General features: G+C 51.8%; 2 protein-coding genes and 1 long non-coding RNA gene across 3 annotated transcripts; 1 reads left to right on the top strand and 2 right to left on the bottom strand.

Annotated features, from left to right (window-relative positions):
* Nucleotides 1–3,626: 3,626 nt before the first annotated feature.
* ATP5F1D (ATP synthase F1 subunit delta) lies at nucleotides 3,627–9,393 on the bottom strand. The gene is made up of 5 exons (XM_083421953.1): nucleotides 9,198–9,393; nucleotides 8,295–8,448; nucleotides 7,439–7,527; nucleotides 5,220–5,347; nucleotides 3,627–3,778 (listed from the first exon to the last, which is right to left on the bottom strand). The coding sequence occupies exons 1-4, from the start codon at nucleotides 9,327–9,329 to the stop codon at nucleotides 5,225–5,227; spliced, it is 498 nt and encodes a 165-aa protein (XP_083278079.1). The 5' UTR covers nucleotides 9,330–9,393; the 3' UTR covers nucleotides 3,627–3,778; nucleotides 5,220–5,224.
* Nucleotides 9,394–9,834: 441 nt separating this feature from the next.
* Nucleotides 9,835–14,246, bottom strand: LOC310668656. Its single transcript, XR_014506761.1, has 3 exons — nucleotides 14,147–14,246; nucleotides 10,321–11,052; nucleotides 9,835–9,878 (listed from the first exon to the last, which is right to left on the bottom strand). It is a non-coding gene; the product is annotated as an uncharacterized lncRNA (long non-coding RNA).
* Nucleotides 9,871–15,940, top strand: FAM174C (family with sequence similarity 174 member C). Its single transcript, XM_083422002.1, has 3 exons — nucleotides 9,871–10,197; nucleotides 11,721–11,837; nucleotides 14,208–15,940. The coding sequence occupies exons 1-3, from the start codon at nucleotides 9,929–9,931 to the stop codon at nucleotides 14,209–14,211; spliced, it is 390 nt and encodes a 129-aa protein (XP_083278128.1). The 5' UTR covers nucleotides 9,871–9,928; the 3' UTR covers nucleotides 14,212–15,940.
* Nucleotides 15,941–18,405: the final 2,465 nt, after the last annotated feature.

Here is an 18,405-nt window from a genome sequence, read left to right as displayed (position 1 = left end):
AATCTAGCAGTAGCCGGGAGCTAGGCTGCGTGGGGGAAAAGAGGTCCGAAAACAGCTTCGCAAGCGAAGTTCCTAGTCCACAACCCTTTACAACGCCGCTCCATAATTATGTAGTTAGTTAGATGCGGTGCCAGGGACGGGCGGATTAAAAAAACCCGAACACACCTCTGTGCGTTTTCACGCAGAAAGTCAACTGTTTTAAACTCTGGGTTCAAGGGCAATTAAAGAAGCATTCCAGAGTAGCACAGCGTCAAATCAAAACGATTTAAAGTTTTATCTGCAGAATACGGATAGGCGCTTTCTTCGAAACGGGGAAAAGCGATGCCTAGTGCAAGGACGGTATCGTAACGCAGTCGTGTTCTACGCTGCAAACGAAGCACTGCTATTTGTTGCTTCCTTTCCCGATGCCTTCCTTTGAAAAATTCGGAGCGGCGCAAGGGCATTTTTTGTTCTGAAAGCGTGGCCCAGGGAAACAAGTTGGGCGGCTTGACAGTGGGTGGGTATGAAAGAGTCTAGGGGCTTCCAGATGGCTAGGAGGCAGAAATGAAGGCCACCCAAAGAAACTTGGGTGGGTGTGGGGAGCCTGATTTTGCTGAACTACAACTCCCAAGCTCCCTTGTTACGGATATATATCTATATACACACACCCTGTATTTTTCGCTCTATAAGACGCACCAGACCACAAGACGCACCTAGTTTTTGGAGGAGGAAAACAAGAAGAAAAATATTCTGAATCTCAGAAGCCAGAACAGCAAGAGGGATCGCTGCGCAGCAAAAGCCGCAATCCCTCTTGCTGTTCTGGCTTCTGGGATAGCTGTGCAGCCTGCATTTGCTCCATAAGACGCACACACATTTCCCCTTACTTTTTAGGAGGGAGAAAGTGAGTCTTAGAGAGCAAAAAATACGGTATATTCTGCCTTTCCCCCCGAGACAGCGACTCAAGATGGCTTGCGGATCCAATCGGAACAGATGAAAACATTCTTTTTTCAAGCCATTCAAAAAATAAATTAGTAGATGAGTCAGAGTACAGCGGTACCTTGGTTCTCGAAATTAATCCGTCCCGGGAGTCCGTTCTGACTCCTGAAACTGTTCGAAAACCAAGGCACGGCTGTTCGAAAACCAAGGCACTGGACATTCGGCTTCCAAAAAACGTTCGCAAACCGGAACACTCACTTCCGGGTTTGCGGCGTTTGGGAGTCGATTTGTTCAGGAGCTGAGCCATTCGAGTACCAACGTACCACTGTACAGTCATGCCTCGGGTTACAGAGGCATCGGGTTGTGCGATTTTCGGGTTGCGCACCGCGTCAAACCCAGAAGTACCGGAACGGGTTACTTCCTGGTTTTGGCACTTGCGCATAAGCGCTAAATTGAGCTTTGCACATGCGCAGAAGCGCCGAGTTGCGACCCTCGCGTGCGCAGACGTGGCGCTGCGGACACTGCGGGTTGCGAACGTGCTTCCCACAGGGATCACGTTCGCAACCACTTTACTGGCAAGGCAGCTACGGCGATGGCGCTCATCCCTGGAGATGCAGAAATCTCTTGACCAATGTGGGGCTCTGCGCACCCACAGTCGGAGGCAGCAATGATTCTGAACCCCAGTTCCTGGAAACCGCAGGAGGGTAATCCGGCCTGCAGGCTTCGAAATTGGGGCATCGGGTTGGTTCCTGTGAGAAGAGAAGACTGGAATAGATGAACCACTGGCTTGAGGCAGCAAACTCTCCTTACGTTCATATGTTAACTGGGACGGTTTCAGAGGACGACGATGGACGCAGACAGCGATACGGTGCACAAGTGAGGAACAGGCACTCAACCGGGATGCATCAAGGCCCGGGACGGACGCAAACTGCCCCCCAGGCCTGTCAGCACGCAGAATGGTGGGGCAAGGGGTTAAGAAGTGGGGCTGAAGACGTGGGGTCCTGGGTCTGGCTGAGATCCGAAGAGCACTTGCTCCCTCCGACTGGTGGTAGGGAAACAGCGCTTTTCAGAAGGGGGCTTGGCGCTGCCCCACCCTCCTCGATCCTGCCCCCAAAGTTGTGCCCCAACAGGAGACTTCCAGATGCCCCGGGTGGCAAACCAAGGTCCCTGATGGCAATCACCGGAGGGGAGAGTGGAATCCGTTGCGCAGGATGTTGGAGTAGACAGTTCCCCCCCCCCCCCCGGCCAGATCCAGCAGCCAAGCTCTTCTGCTACCAGCCGCAGAATCGTACAGCTGGAAGGGACCTCCAGGGGTCATCCAGTCCAACCCCCAATCTCAACTAAAGCAACCGTGACCGGTGGCTGTCCAACCTCTGCTTAAAAAACTGAAGGAGAGTTCCCCCCCTTTCCAAAGGAGTCCGTTCCATTTAGACAAGTTGCTGCTGTGCTGGGTGCTGTTTTTGTGGGTTTATTATTCTTTCCCGCCCCCCCCCCCCCCCACTGTGACGTAGGAGTTGCCAGGCTCAATGCCAAAGCAGGGGAGCGGGATCATTTGCCGGCCAAACAACACACCTGGGTGAGAAAGCGAGATAAGCGGACGGGGGCGCTGGAGAGCAGGGAAATCAACACAGCTCTCCCCCAGTTACCTACCCTTGCTACCACCTGGCAGCAGAGCCTTCTCTCGGTGCCTGGATGGGCCCCCCGGTTATCATAATTATGATTAATTATCTGCCCTTCAGGGATGCGGATGGCGCTGTGGGTTAAACTACAGAGCCTAGGACTTGCTGATTAGAAGGTCGGTGGTTCGAATCCCCGCAATGACGGGGTGAGCTCCCGTTGCTCGGTCCCTGCTCCTGCCCACCTAGCAGTTTGAAAGCATGTCAAAGTGCAAGTAGATAAATAGGTACCGCTCTGGCGGGAAGGTAAACGGCGTTTCCGTGCGCTGCTCTGGTTCGCCAGAAGCGGCTTAGTCCTGCTGGCCACATGACCCAGAAGCTGTACGCCGGCTCCCTCGGCCAGGAAAGCGAGATGAGCGCCGCAACCCCAGAGTCGGTTACGACTGGACCTAACGGTCAGGGGTACCTATACCTTTTAACCTGCGATCACACCCCAAGGTCCCAGGGCGGGTTACGACGATGAAAATGCAATGTTAGTTCGAATGCAACCGCAGATGTAAGCTGCATCCTAAAAGACGTCCACCCCTGGTGTCAAATGTCAGAGGCGGTATTCGAGAGCCCAAAGGTCCGCCACTGCAAATGTCCTGGCCTGTCTCTGAGCTCTCCCTAAACCCACAGGCCGGTTCCTGCCTTAAAACACTCTCAAAATGATGCTTCCCTGCCCTCCCTGGACCCCAACAGCAGCTCGCCCCACAGCCTGCCACGGATGAGCAGCTTAGCTGGCCTTTGGGGCTCACCTGGGAATTCAGTACCTGGGAGATTAGGCTCGCTGGCATTTCCAGAGGATTTTGTGGGGGCGACTTTGAGGGGGAACCTTCCTGATTTATGGAATTGTAGAGTTGGAAGGGACATGGCGGGTCATCTGGCCCAACCCTCAGCAATGCAGGAATGTGAGACTCGAACTCGTGCCCTGAGATTGAGTGTCTCATGCTCTACCGAGCTAACAAGGGCTTTCAACTGAAGCAGGCGCACAGTTTTGCAAATGGCGCAAGGGCTCTGAAGCCGCAGGCAAGAATGCAGACAAGGACAAAGGTGCAGAGGGGCCTTTCGCAGATTTTTCCACCCGTTTTTTAATTGGTCAAAAGCTAAATTGACGGGGTTTACCCAAACCATCTGCACGGACAAAGAGAAGGAGGTCCAGAGGGAAAAGAGAGACAGGGCCGTTTCCAGAAAGCGGCGGGGTATTCCTGCAACAGAGAAAACGATAGGATCAGAGAGTTGGAGGGGAACCCCAAAGGTCATCCAGTCCACCCCACCAAGCAATTCAGGAATCGCAGCTAAGGATTCCCTGGCAGGCGGACAAGGAGAATGAGAAGCCAAGGGGGGTGCTGAATTTGCAGCACTGAAGCAACCTCTCCGGGGTGCAAGCCTGGGATGGGTGTCTGGAGGTCCCGGGCTGCCCAGCCGACAAGACCTGCATCTCAGCCTCACTGATATGGCCCAAAGGAAATCAGAGCAAGGTATCTGGCACAAGCCGGGCTGCAGGAGTTGCGGGAAGGAGGCGTACGAGGCGCCGTCCAACCGCATTAGCAACTCCACTCCAGATTTGTATAGGGTTCACTCCTGAGAGCAAGCAGGCAGCTCAGTGGGCAGGGGCTAGAGAGGAACTCTTTCGGTCCTCCTTGACGCAAAGATTTGCGGAGACAGTGGCCTTTCTCCCACTGGGGGCCTCAAAAAAAGAAGGCAGCAATCATTTCCCCTTTTCAGGATGGAAGGCAAAAAAGGAAGATGTCAGCTGAGCGGCACAGAAGCAATGTCACGGAATAGCCAATTAATGCACCCTGGCTTCGGAAAGGGAGCTTGAAAGCTCACCAGATAGATTTGTCCGCCAGCCCTTCTGTGCCACCTAGCGGCAGGAATCTGTCTGAAGCAACAAATCTCTCTCACCGCTTCGAACCACCCTCAGTGCCAGGAACTGGAGTTCTGGGAAAGCGTGGCGTGATGGTTAGAGCGTGGAATCCTCCAGACTGGATTATGGTAACTCGCTCTACGTGGGGCTGCCCTTGAGACTGACCCAGAAACTCCAGCAGGTGCAGAATGCTGTGGCGAGACTCCTTACGGGGTCCTCGCTGCGAGATCACATTCACCCGGTGCTATACCAGCTGCACTGGCTCCCGGTGGAGTACAGGATCAGGTTTAAGGTGCTGGTTTTAACCTTCAAAGCCCTCTACGGCCTAGGACCCTCGTACCTACGGGACCGCCTCTCCTGGTATGTCCCACGGAGGACCTTACGGTCTTCAAACAAAAACATCTTGGAGGTCCTGGGCCACAGAGAGGTTAGGCTGGCCTCAACCAGCTTTTTCGGCTGTAGCTCCAATCTGGTGGAACGCTCTGTCACAAGAGACTAGGGCCCTGCAGGACTTGACATCTTTCCGCAGGGCCTGCAAGACAGAGCTGTTCCACCAGGCTTTTGGCCAGGGCACAGGCTGACTCCCTCTTTTGGCAATCCTCACAGAACTTTGGCCCAATGGTTGCCATCAATTTGATTTGAATTACTTTTACAATGAAATGATTTTAAAATGTTGTACTATTGTATTGTTGCTAGCCACCCTGATCCCGGCTTCAGCTGGGGAGGGCGGGATATAAATAAAATTTATTATTATTATTATTATTATTATTAGGGCTTACCCTTCTCACTCCAAAGCTTTCACGATCGCCTCGTTGGCTTCCACGCTGATCTGTGCTTCCGCCTTGGCCGCTTCGTCGGAGGCGGACGCCAGCTGTGACAGGGCCTTCTCCAGGTTTGACTTGGCTGTCTGCGAATGGAAGGGGGGGACAAAGGTTATTGGGATCAGACCCGGAAGAGGGGAAAAGGTGCAATGTGACAGTTGCCGGGGAGGCCATTTTGGGAGGGGGTGATGGGGACAAAATGCTATCATCTGAGCATGTCACAGGGCTTGAAAGGGTGTCTGGGTTTTTCTTTAAACGATTCGGTTCCACATGGGAATGTTTGTTCTCATTTCAGAGAAACCACTGTAGTTTTCTGTGTATAAGACTATGTTTCTTTCCTTTAAAAATCATGCTAAAAAGTGGGGGTTGCTCAACCAACCTGGGTAAGGTAAAGGTAAAGGGACTCCTGACAATTAGGTCCAGTCGTGGCCAACTCTGGGGTTGCGGCGCTCATCTCGCTCTATAGGCCGAGGGAGCTGGCGTACAGCTTCCGGGTCATGTGCCCAGCAGGACTAAGCCACTTCTGGCAAACCAGAGCAGTGCACGGAAACGCCGCTTACCTTCCTGACGGAGTGGTACCTATTGATCTACTTGCACTCTGATGTGCTTTTGAACTGCTAGGTTGGCAGGAGCAGGGACCGAGCAACGGGAGCTCACCCCGTTGCGGGGATTCGAACCGCCGACCTTCTGATCGGCAAGTCCTAGGCTCTGTGGTTTAACCCACAGCACCACCTGCATCCCTGGGTAATCCTCCGAAAAAAAAGGCAAAACCTCCACAACTCTGTGCCATCTCCCCCCATTTTCTTAAATTAGAGTCCCCCAAAATAGGGGGGGTCTTATACATGGGGGCGTCTTATAGACGGAAAAGTACAGTAACTTTTCAATAAAGGATATCTATAGACTTTGCCTCTGTTTGGCAGGCAAAAGACAGGCCAATCACATGGATAGCAATTTCCGAGGCAAGTACATTTTCATTCTGTAATTATAATGTTTGTTTTGCATTTTCTCTGCGCCGGGTCTCTTTCTGTGGCAACATCTAATTCAATGTGCTCCCTCTTGAGAATGCACTTGTGTTTTTTGAAATAATGGCTGTGAACCCTGGTTTTTTCCTTTCCTACTGGACTGTTACTTTATAATAAAGTATTCTTTTACTTCAAACCCTGCCGAAAATTTCAAAAAAGCAATGCACGCACAATTGTTAAGTCCTGCATGCAGTCATCCCAGTGGCGTCTAAACAAACTTGGAAAATATTTCACCTTACAGATGAAAAGGTAAAAGACCCCTGGGTGGTTAAGTCCAGTCAAAGGCGACTATGGGGTTGCGGCGCTCATCTCGCTTTCGGGTCGAGGGAGCCGGTGTTTGTCCGCAGACAGCTTTCCGCGTCATGTGGCCGGCAGGACTAAACTGCTTCTGGCGCATGACGGAAACCAGAGCGCACGGAAACGCCGTTTACGTTACTGATTAAGCTCACGCCCGCAGGGTATACTTCGAACTAAGGTGTCAAAGTGATAAAATCTCTTCTAAAAATGGCAAACCTCCCGGGCCAGCACAAAATTGGGCTACAGATGGGGAATAAGTCATGCTCCTGCCTGTGATGTCGCTGATGCCACACACTGAACAGAAAAATGTGAAGTGTTTTCAAATTAGCAGAATCTCTGCATGACCGTTGTAATGGTTCTAGGGGTTGCTCGTGCGTAAGCTTGTCTCAACGTCTGGCTGGGTTGCCTGAGTGAACCTTTCCTGTCCGGGCAGCCACTCGCCCGTGACCGTCTCAATCGCTGGCAGAATCCGTCAGTGGACGTTTCTTAAGCTTCTTCCAGCAAAGAAGTTCTTTGACACCTAGTCTCCTCCGACTCTCCCTGCGCGGAAGCCTTCTGCGCAAGGAGGGCGTAGGCAGCGGAGGACCCCTACTCTCCCCGCTGGTCCCAGGCAAGGAGTCATGGGACCGCCTTGCCGCTTCCCCCATCTGCCCCCCTTCTCCACTGGAGCTACGCTGATTCTCTCCCCCAGAAGATGGGCTGCCCCTCCCACTCCTGGGACGCTCTCTGGGATCCCTTCAGAGCTTGCTCTCTCCCTCGGACACTGATGGCAGTTCCCTGACAAGCGTGGAGCAGACTTCTGATATTTTTAGGAAGTCTCTGGGGGAAGAGGAAAGAGAGGGCAGGCACGCCACTCACCGCAGCATCCAGCTGATCCAACATCGCCACTTCCTCAGCAAGCAGCTGGACCGAAGAGTCTGCGTTCACTGTGATAGAGCCGCTACTAACTGCAAAATTTCAAGGAAGGTGGGGGAAAACACACACAAAAGAATTAGCTGAGAACAGGGCCATGAACCATTCTTTATTCCTTCCGTTTCATCCAAGGAACTTGAAAGATGGTGCACATAATAATAATAATTTATTATTTATACCCCGCCCAGCTGAATGGGTTTTCCCAGCCACTCTGGGCGGCTTTCAACAGAATATTAAAACACAATAATCTATTAAACATTAAAAGCTTCCCTAAACAGGGCTGCCTTCAGATGTCATCTAAAAGTTTGGTAGTTCTTTTTCTCTTTGACATCTGGTGGGAGGGCGTTCCGCAGGGCGGGCGCCACTACTGAGAAGGCCCTCTGCCTGGTTCCCTGTAACTTCACTTCTCACAGGGAGGGAACCACCAGAAGGCCCTCAGTTTCTGGACTGAATGAACTCGCCAGGCTTCAGGGATAGCCGCCTGAAGCCTCCGGAGCACAGCGGGAGAGCAAGACTCTCCTGGCTTCAGCGAAAGGAACCCGAAGCCTCCGGAGCGTAGTGGCTATCCCTGAAGCCTTCGCAGCGCAGCGCAATTTCCCACTGCGCTCCGGAGGCTTTAGGTTCCTTTCGCTGAAGCCAAGGAGCCTGCATTCGCTCCATAGGACGCACACACATCTCCCCTTCATTTTTGGAGGGGAAAAAGTGAATCCTATAGATTTGCGGCCACAATGGTTCACTGGGGGTCTCGATGCAAAGGACCCGAAACCGCCTCCCGCAACCCTGCCCCAGTTTCCAAACATACTGAAGTATTTTGTGGAAGAGCCGTCCTCGGCAAAGACCGTCACAACTCCAGGCTTCAGGACTTGCAAGGTGGGAACATGGGCGGCCAAGATGCCGAAGGTTCCACTCAGCGTGGGGACGTCGACTTGCTTCACGTTGGCCGCATTGTAGTAAACCTGAAAAAAGGGGACAGGGAGCGTGTGAGAAGAAGCAGAGAGGTCAGACTCACCTGAGCTTGCTGGTCATTTCAAGAAGCTACCGTATTTTTTGCTCTATGACTCACTTTTTCCCTCCTAAAAAGTAAGGGGAAATGTGTGTGCGTCTTATGGAGCGAATGCAGGCTGCGCAGCTATCCCAGAAGCCAGAACAGCAAGCCAGAACAGCAAGAGGGATTGCTGCTTTTTATTTTAGAATAACTAAAAATATTATTATCATTATAATGTAAATCCTTTAGAATAAACAATTGAAGTCATGAGTGACCTTGTGGAGTAGCAACTTGGAGCAGGCTGACGAGCCACATACTACCCCCCTCCTTAAATTAACCCTTTAAACCTCTTTAAATTAAAATTAATTAAGTGGTAATATGCGGTATGTATCTTTTTTCTCCTGTTTTTTGTTTGTCTTTATTATTGTTAATCTCTTCTTTTTCATTATGTTTATCTACTGAAAATAATAAATATTATTTGAAAAAAAAGAAACCTCTTTCAATTAACCCTTTAAACCTCTTTCAATTAACCCTTTAAAACCTCTTTCCCCCTTCCAATGAAGCGACCTTGTGGACTAACAATTTGGCAGCTTGTCACGTAGCTGGAGGTTCCACAGGCTCCCCCCCCCCCACTACTGCAAGTTAACCCTTTAAAATCCAGTCTTTAAAGAAGTCCCCCCCAAAATCCTCCCCCCCCACTTTGGTTGCCATGGCGACTACCTGGGAGGGCGAGGCGAAGGTGAAGGCCATCTGGGCCTGACCGGCAGGGGCGGCCTCAGCATAGTGCCTGGCGTGGGCCCGGGAGCCCAGGGCCCAGGCGCGGCGGGCGAGGAAGCGGCCGAGAGGGAGCATGGCGACGCCAAGGGCACAGCGGAGACGAGCAGCGGGGAAGGAAGGCGCCGGGAGAAGCCGGAGACTACAGGTTCCGGCATGCACCGCGCGGAGCGGAAGCTGACGGAAAGCTTCCCAGAAGCCACCGCGCCTCCTCATAGGCAGCTAAAAAACCCCGCGAATTCCGGACTCCATTTCCCGTCAGCCACCACACCTGAAGCGGATATTTAAAAATGGCCGCCTTCATTCTCCTCAGGCGCTGCTGCCCCCCATAATGCACTGCGAGCATCAGGACTGCATTTCCCATCAGTCACCGCGCCGGCGGCCGAACTCTTGGCGGGCGCCGCCTCCCCCGCTATGCCACATGGGAACTGTAGTCCCATCCCCCCCCCCGAAAGACACTGTTATTGTTTGACTTCTACCGGTTTCCCCTCTACTCTTAAAGCAAATTCCAGCTTCTGCTCGGCCTTTCCCTAACTCGGATCCATAGGGGAAAAACCAGGAGCGGAGGAGCGCCGCTCTCCCAAACTCTCTCGTCGGCCGACCGGAAGCCGGTCCGTCGCTGCACCGCTTCCCCGCCGCCACTTCCGGCGCGGCCTACCCGTACCGCGGAGCCCCGGATGGCGGCGGCGGCGAGGCTCGTCTGGGTAGCGGCGGCGGCGCTGCTGACTCTCACGGCGGCGGGGAACAAGACCTCTCCGGCCGGGGACCCCGCGGCTACGGAAGCAGCGCCGACGGCGGCGGCGACATCCGGGTCCTCTTCCTCCTCTTCCTCGTCGTCTTCTGGGCTGCTGGGCCTGCATATGCCGGCGCTTCACCGGGCGCTCTACGTCATCGCCGGCGTGGCCGGCATCGGCCTCCTCTACTACCTCGGGGGCAGAGCGCTGCGGTGAGGAAGAGGAGGAGGAAGGCCCCCCCAAGAAGGCACTTCCGGCTTGGGACCCGGATGCGGCCCCCAGGCCCCTTCCCCCGGCCCCCAGAACCTTCCCACGAAGCCACGCCCACTCCCCACCTTTTCCATTTTCTGCCTTGCTTATGATCGCAATGGGATGTGGGCTAAGCCACAGAGCCTAGGGCTTGCCGATCAGAAGGTCGGCGGTTCGAATCCCCGCAATGATGGGGTGAGCTCCCGTTGCTCGGTCCCAGCTCCTGCCAACCTAGCACTTCAAAAGCATGTCAAAGTGCAAGTAGATAAATAGGTACCACTCCGGCGGGAAGGTAGACGGCGTTTCCGTGCGCTGCTCTGGTTCGCCAGAAGCGGCTTAGTCCTGCTGGCCACACGACCCGGAAGCTGTACGCCAGCTCCCTCGGCCAGTAAAGCGAGATGAGCACCGCAACCCCAGAGTCGGCCACGACTGGACCTAATGGTCAGGGGTCCCTTTACCTTTACCTATCCAAACTTTCCATGTTGGCGACACACTTTTTGGACGTGCATTATTTCGCAAGACAGACAAGATGATCCTTGGGGTGTCTTCCAATTCTACAACTATATGATTCTATGAAACCCCCCGTTCCTGTTTCTGTGGGCAGAGACTTTCGTAAAATCACAGAATCTGTAGAGTTGGGAGGGACCCGAGGGTAAACGGCGTTTCCGTGCGCTGCTCTGGTTCGCCAGAAGCGGCTTAGTCCTGTTGGCCACATGACCTGGAAGCTGTACGCTGGCTCCCTCGGCCAATAAAGCAAGATGAGCGCCACAACCCCAGAGTCGGCCACGACTGGACCTAATGGTCAGGGGTCCCTTTACCTTTACCTATTATCGCAATAACTGTCATTGCCCTTTAATACCCTGGGTCACTCGGGTGGCAGAGCACTAGACCTGGGGTCATGAGTTCAAGTCTGGGCAAAAATAATAATCCTGCATTGCAATGGGTTGGGCTAGATGACCCTCTGGGGTCCCCCTTCCAACGCTGTGATTCCAGGATTCTTTGCTCGCCTGGAGGGAAGGGCTGTACGTTCCAGGGGTGTGTGGAAATTGTTGTTTTAGTCGTTTAGTCGTGTCCGCCTCTTCGTGACCCCCTGGACCAGAGCACGCCAGGCCCTCCTGTCTTCCACTGCCTCTCGCAGTTTGGTCAAATTCATGCTGTTAGCTTCGAGAACACTGTCCCACCATCTCGTCCTCCGTCGTCCCCTTCTCCTTGCGCCCTCCATCTTTCCCAGCATCAGGGTCTTTTCCAGGGAGTCTTCTCTTCTCCTGAGGTGGCCAAAGTCTTGGAGCCTCAGCTTCAGGATCTGTCCTTCCAGTGAGCACTCAGGGCTGATTTCACTCAGAATGAAATTTAGAGCACAGCGCCACCTGCGTCCCAGACTGCAGAGTAGACCTGCTGAAAGCCTCCGCAAATTTATATGGCTCTGCTCTGGGCTTGCTTAACGTCACACACAAACTGTAGCTGAACGCATACCATTTTTTTGCAGGACGAGGAAACCGCCACGGAAAAAGTACGGGCTCCTTTCCAACTCGGAAGACCCCATGGAGATGGCCTCCCTCGAGAGCGACGAAGATACCCTGTTTGAAACTCGGAATCTGAGACGGTGAGTGCCAAGTACGAATGACCCTTCAGGTTGCGGGTGTTAGGCTGGTGACACCCAAGTCCTGCTGCAGGATTACCGTATTTTTCTCTCTATAAGACGCACCAGACCACAAGACGCACCTAGTTCTTGGTGGAGGAAAACAAGGAAAAAAATATTCTGAATCTCAGAAGCCAGAACAGCAAGAGGGATCGCTGTGGAGTGAAAGCAGCAATCCCTTTTGCTGTTCTGGCTTCTGTGACAGCTGCGCAGCCTGCATTCACTCCATAAGACGCACACACATTTCCCTTACTTTTTAGGAGGGAAAAAGTGAGTCTTATAGGGCAAAAAATACGGTATATCAAGGTTGAACAGCCAAGGATGTGTTTAACTTCCCCTGCTTCTATGGGGTGTGTTCATCTGGTGAGTGTATCTTTAATAATAATTGATCGGCTCCCAGTCAAATATTAAAAACACAATACAGCATTAAGCATTAAAAAGTGCAGGAGATGCCGGAAGGAGGCGTACAAGGCGCTATCCAACCATATTAGGGACTCTGGATTTGTGTAGGGTTTACTCCTGAGCCTTTAATAATAATAATAAAATGGTAAGCTCAGGTTACAGACTCCACTAACCCAGAAATAGTACCTCGGGTTAAGAACTTTGCTTCAGGATGAGAACAGAAATCGTGCGGCGGTGGCGGGACTCCCCGTTAGTTAAAGTGGTACCTCAGGTTAAGAACGGACCTCCAGAACGAATTAAGTTCTTAACCTGAGGTACCACTGTAATAATAATAATAATTTTATAATTTATACCTTGCCCATCTGGCTAGGTTACCCCAACCACTCTGGGAGGCTCCCAACAGATCACTAATAATAGAATAAAACAACATTAACAACTTCCCTAAACAGGACTGCCTTCAGATGTCTTTTAAAAGTAGGATAGTTGCTTATATTCTTGACATCTGACAGGAGGGTGTTCCACAGGGAGGGCGCCACCACCGAGAAGGCCCTCTGCCCTGTTCCCTGTAACCTCACTTCTCACAGTGAGGGAACCGCCATCTTCAAGTTCACAAGGGCCGGTGCAGATATTAGCGCTTCGGTCCTCAGCACTCTTGGGCTGGGGTATTGTTCGGTCGGGGTACTGGGGGTTGTCGTCTACATTAACTTTTTATCTTTACATCTTACCATGTTTTATGTGGAAACGGTTTGATTCGGTTGCGTGTTTTTGATTGCTTATTACCAACTTTCGTATGTTGCAATTGTGTATTTCTTTTTCATTCTTTAGTAAGCTGCCTTGAGCCTGGGATGGCGGCCTGCAAATAAAATAATGTATGTATATATATGTCAGGAACGATTGGTGGGTGCTAGTAGAGATATGAGTCCGGGAATCTAGCCATATTTACAAAGATTTATTGGTTTTTTTCTTGCTATATACAAGAGCTCAAAAGCCCGTCTCCATCATGGCGAGTCAGTTGCCTCGACTGAAGGAGCTTTCCGTTTCCCCCAGCATATCCGTTTCCTGAGCCCAGCCCCCTTCCTTCCTCTGTTACGAGAGTGGCTGGGCCCTGGAAGTGCCCCCCCCCTCAGATTCATTGCCTCCTGACAGCCCTTCGTCACCTTCCTTGTCCGAGGAAGAACAGCTGCTAATTAACGGAGCCTGATCTCCGTAAGTCCCCATTCTCTCCCCCTTCTCTGCCTCCAATTCCCTGACAATATACTATAATAATAATAATAATTTATTATTTGTACCCCGCCCATCTGGCTGGGTTTCCCCAGCCACTCTGGGCGGCTTCCATAGAAACCAAAAAACACTAAAATATCACACATCAAAAACTTCCCTGAACAGGGCTGCCTTAAGATGTCTTCTGAATGTCAGGTAGTTGTTTATCTGACATCTGATTGGAGGGCGTTCCACAGGGCAGGTGCCACTACTGAGAAGGCCCTCTGCCTGCTTCCCTGTAGCTTTGCTTCTCGCAATGAGGGAACCGCCAGAAGGCCCTCAGAGCTGGACCTCAGAGTCCAGGCTGGACGATGGGAGTAGAGACGCTCCTTCGGGTCTACTGGGTCGAGGCCATTTAGGGCTTTAAAGGTCAGCACCAACACTTTGAATTGTGCTCGGAAACGTACTGGGAGCCAATGTAGGTCTTTCAAGACCGGCGTTGTGTGGTCTCGGCGGCCGCTCCCAGTCAGCAGTCTGGCTGCCGCATTCTGGATTAGTTGTAGTTTCCAGGTCACCTTCAAAGGTAGCCCCACGTAGGCCAGTAAAGCGAGATGAGCGCCGCAACCCCAGAGTCGGCCACGACTGGACCTAATGTTCAGGGGTCCCTTTACCCTTTACCTGAGCCCGTAGAGCAACTGGCAGATTCCCTGTAATTTTCCTTCCGTTTTCTAGGTGATGACGGGACCAACGGCCTTGAAGTGACCAGAGGAGGTGGAGAGCCATCATCGGAAGCCACTTTTATCAATTCCCTTTCTGTTTCTTTTTAAAAAACTGTTACTTTAAAAAAAACCTGTTACCTGGAGCTGCTTTTGACGCTGCTTTGCCCCACACAAACTTCCCTCCCGGGGCTCTTGGAGAGGAGAGCTGGCGTCTCCTCTTTGCCCCGCGGCCGACGAGACGAATGTAGTGACTCTGGAGATCGAATCGCCAAGCCGTCCAGGACTGTGTTCCTTCCACATTCCTAAAAACAGGCAGGACAATCAGAATTCCAGCTTCGGGCAGGGGTCGCGTCACCGGTGTAACGTCAACAATCCGCCGCAGCTCAGGGGCCAGGAATTTCCTCTCCTTGAGAAGGAGGGGACCATCAGCGACATTTGCTGCGGCTGCTATTCTTGGGTCCAGATGTGGCAAACCGGAACGAGATTGCCGCTGTTTAAACCCACCCCCTTTCTCCGCCACCTGCCTCCGCCGCCGAGCGGGAAAACCACGCGGTTCTTCTATCCTCTCCCCGACATCGGTATCGCCTCGCCCTTTCGTGGGGTCCCCTGCAGCGGCGTTCCACAAACTGCTTTCGAAATACAGCCTCAGCAAGGACTGGTGGCAGCTCAGGGGGGTGCTGAAAAACCCAGTGCTGGCGCTTAAGGAATTTGGAAAGGTGCGAGGGACTGGCCTGATTTCGTCGGACTCCGGTTCCCATCAGTCCCGGTCAGTTTAGGATGAGGGGAATTGTAGACCCACTTGGGTTTGGATGTCCTAAAGGTTCCAGACCCGTTTTTTGTTTCGTTTCTGTTTTGTTTACATCCAAGCGATGACCCTAACTTTGGACTCATCCATTTACCGCTTAAGCAGGTAGCATTGCCGCATACAGCTCTTTTGCAGCGTCGCAACAGATCGCAATTGTTCGCTGGCGAAGGAAAACGGCAGCCGGGAAATGCCGTTTCGACAGAACCGCCCGCTCCGTGACAATATCGCCTAACGGTGTAGGTTGTGCCGCAGGTCAGGCTAAAAGGGGGGAACCGCGGCTATTTAAAGCCGTTGGTTCTTTCCCTTCCGTGCTACTGATGAGAAGGAAGAATCGTCCCCCCCTTTCCTTCCTCACCCCAGGAAGTCAATCTAGGCCAGCATTCCCCCTAAACGATTTGCAGTTCCTTCCTCTTTCCTGTGGCATCGTATGCTACAAACCAGCCTGCTTCTAAATGCATCCCTGTTCAGAGTCGACCAACCCTCATAAATGTCATTTTTGCCTACTTTGGGTAGGATTAACATTGGCCGTAATAGCCCAAGAGTTTTCCAAATGGGACAACCAGCCGGCAAGAAAACACGGCTTGCTTGGTGGGCCGCAGGTGTCTTTGTGTCGAAACGGATCTCCTTTCCCTGGGGACCAATAAGGCAAGGCAATATTTGAGAAACGGGACTGTCAGAACGAAACCGGGGCTCGCCCTTCGATTTGGGACCAGCAGCTGTGTGTTTGTGTACGGAGGGGCCTGGTAAAACAATTCTGGGAAGATAACTCGTGCAGTTTTACTCTGGTTCCAAACCTGAAAATTTCAGTTTGAGAAACAAATACGAGAACAATTATTTTATTAAAACTCTTGACTGATGCATTGCAGGGATGTTATTTCCCTCTTTCGGTAGTTCTGGAAAAACCAACCCTCCGGCTGATACGTAATAAACATTCTATCCTCGCCTGTGTTTCTCTGTTTCAAAATTCACTGTTTAAAACCGAGCATGGGCCGGGGTTACCTTGGGACGTTTTTTTGCACCCTCTTTAAGCCAGCGAACCTTCCTTTAACTTTTGCTTCCTTTAAAAAAAAAATTGTTTAATCAATTTCTCGATACAAACATCAACCGCAAAAGACACATACAACAAAAACCACAATAACAATAATAACACAATTTGACAATTCAGATTTGAATACACTGATATACATAGGACCACACCTTTTTAAAACAATATTTCCCCACCTCTCCCCCCCCCCACTTCCCCCCACTACCCACCCGCCTTATCGCTTAAATACTCGTTCCAGATTTCTTCATATTTATCCATTCTTATTTTCTCATCTCGCTTTACTGGCCGAGGGAGCCGGCGTACAGCTTCCGGGTCATGTGGCCAGCATGACTAAGCCGCTTCCGGCGAACCAGAGCAGCGCACGGAAATGCCGTTTACCTTCCCACCGGAGCGGTACCTATTTATCTACTTGCACTTTTGACGTGCTTTCAAACTGCTAGGTGGGCAGGAGCAGGCACCAAGCAACGGGAGCTCACCCCGTCATTGCGGGGATTCGAACCGCTGACCTTCTGATCGGCAAGCCCTAGGCTCTGTGGTTTAACCCACAGCACCACCCGCGTCCCATCAGTAGCTTAGGGCCTCATCAAACCTAAATCCGGCCCTGCACACGCTGGATATTCAGCAGCAGCAGCAAACATTTTAGTCAGGGGTCAGCAAACGTTTTCAGCAGGGGGCCAGTCCACTGTCCCTCAGACCTTGTGGGGGGCCGGATTATATATATATTTTTTTTGGGGGGGGGGAAATGAATGAATTCCTATGCCCCACAAATAACCCAGAGATGCATTTTAAATAAAAGCGCACATTCTACTCTTGTAAAAACACGCTGATCCCCGGACCGTCCGCAGGTCGGATTGAGAAGGCGATTGGTCCGGATCCGGCCCCCAGCCCTTAGTTTGCCTACCCGTGATCTTAGCGGTTAATCAACCTGCAACCAGTCCGCTGCAGGTTGATTAATCTACACCCCCAAACAAGCGACGCTTTTAAAGAGGTCGGAGCTGTTTTCTTTCCAGGGGAATTTGCGGGGAATTCTGGCACAAAGTGGGGGCCGCCGGCTTCCTTTCTACAGTTACGCGCTTGGACAAAAGCACACACTTATTTAAAGAGCACCCACTAGGGGATACAGCCGTGAAGAGGGCAGCTCTTTAATCTCCCGGCCGGCCTTTGACAACCTGTCTCTTTCCGGCTTTTAGCGACGCCAGACCCGGTTGCTAATGGTGCATTAACCTTGCGGAGCCTCCGCAATTACCCTGACACTAATTTCTGACCCCCTTCGTGGGTGGGGTGGTTTCGATTTGTGCATTTGACAGGGAGAAAGGAAATTCTGCGAAGGAAGGAAAGAAGCGTGTGTCTGGCTCTCTCGGGGGGAAAAGTATATTTACCTTTTGCCAATGGTTTTTTTTTTTTTTTAGAAAAGGTTAAAAGTAAGAAGCTTTGGGGTGAAAAGGGGGCGTGAAGAAATTCAGACAGGCTCCATCGTTCCGCGGACAGATGTGGCTTTAAAAAATATAATAAAAGCAGCCATCAGACTGCTCTCTCTTGCTCTCTCCCTTTCCAACGCTCGCTCACTCACGTTTTCGTTCCTGTCTTTTTTTAATGGCAGAAATCCCAGGTCTCCCCTGACCTCATTAGGGTAATTAGTGCAAACCTTTTGAAGCTGGGAGAATAAGCTTTGAGCCTAGGGGGGACGGGGCGAGCATAGCCAGGGTTTATTTTTTTATTTTTTAAACAACGCACATGGGGTTGAATGGAAAGTGTGCGTGCTTGTGAGCGTTTTGTGTGTTTTGTGCTTGTGAGCGTTTTGTGTTTGGGGCTCAAGGGTCATCTAGTCCAACCCACCCCCAGACAACTGCTGGAGATGTGGGAGTAAAAATGCAAAAAACAATTAACTGCCCAATGATAAGATCATTTTGGTGCGAGGTGAGGATATTTATAGCAAGAGTAATAAAAAGAAGGACACGGTGGCGCTGTGGGTTAAACCACAGAGCCTAGGACTTACCGATCAGAAGGTCGGCGGTTCGAATCCCCGCAATGACGGCGTGAGCTCCCATTGCTCGGTCCCTGCTCCTGCCAACCTAGCAGTTCGAAAGCACGTCAAAGTGCAAGTAGATCAATAGGTACCACTCCGGTGGGAAGGTAAACGCTGTTTCCGTGTGCTGCTCTGGTTTGCTAGAAGAGGCTCAGTCCTGCTGGCCACATGTCCCGGAAGCTGGACGCCGGCTCCCTCGGCCACTAAAGCGAGATGAGCGCCGCAACCCCAGAGTCGGCCACGACTGGACCTAATAGTCAGGGGTCCCTTTACCTTTAAAAAAAGAAATTGATATTTAGGGAAACTGAATTTAATTCTAAATTATATTCCGGAAA

Source organism: Podarcis tiliguerta (assembly GCF_965153285.1).
Source record: "Podarcis tiliguerta genome assembly, chromosome: 18".
NCBI lineage: Eukaryota > Metazoa > Chordata > Lepidosauria > Squamata > Lacertidae > Podarcis > Podarcis tiliguerta.
This window is presented reverse-complemented; position numbering and strand designations above follow the sequence as displayed.

What these genes read in the sequence shown, in the direction of transcription:
- ATP5F1D (XM_083421953.1), bottom strand. Translation starts at nt 9,329, where the DNA reads ATGCTCCCTCTCGGCCGCTTCCTCGCCCGCCGCGCCTGGGCCCTGGGC. An exon ending in CTCTTCCACAAAATACTTCA is followed by an intron (nt 7,528 to 8,294) that starts GTATGTTTGGAA and finishes GAAATTTTGCAG; the next exon opens with TTAGTAGCGGCTCTATCACA. An exon ending in TGGATCAGCTGGATGCTGCG is followed by an intron (nt 5,348 to 7,438) that starts GTGAGTGGCGTG and finishes TTCCATTCGCAG; the next exon opens with ACAGCCAAGTCAAACCTGGA.
- FAM174C (XM_083422002.1), top strand. Translation starts at nt 9,929, where the DNA reads ATGGCGGCGGCGGCGAGGCTCGTCTGGGTAGCGGCGGCGGCGCTGCTG. An exon ending in CTCGGGGGCAGAGCGCTGCG is followed by an intron (nt 10,198 to 11,720) that starts GTGAGGAAGAGG and finishes ATTTTTTTGCAG; the next exon opens with GACGAGGAAACCGCCACGGA.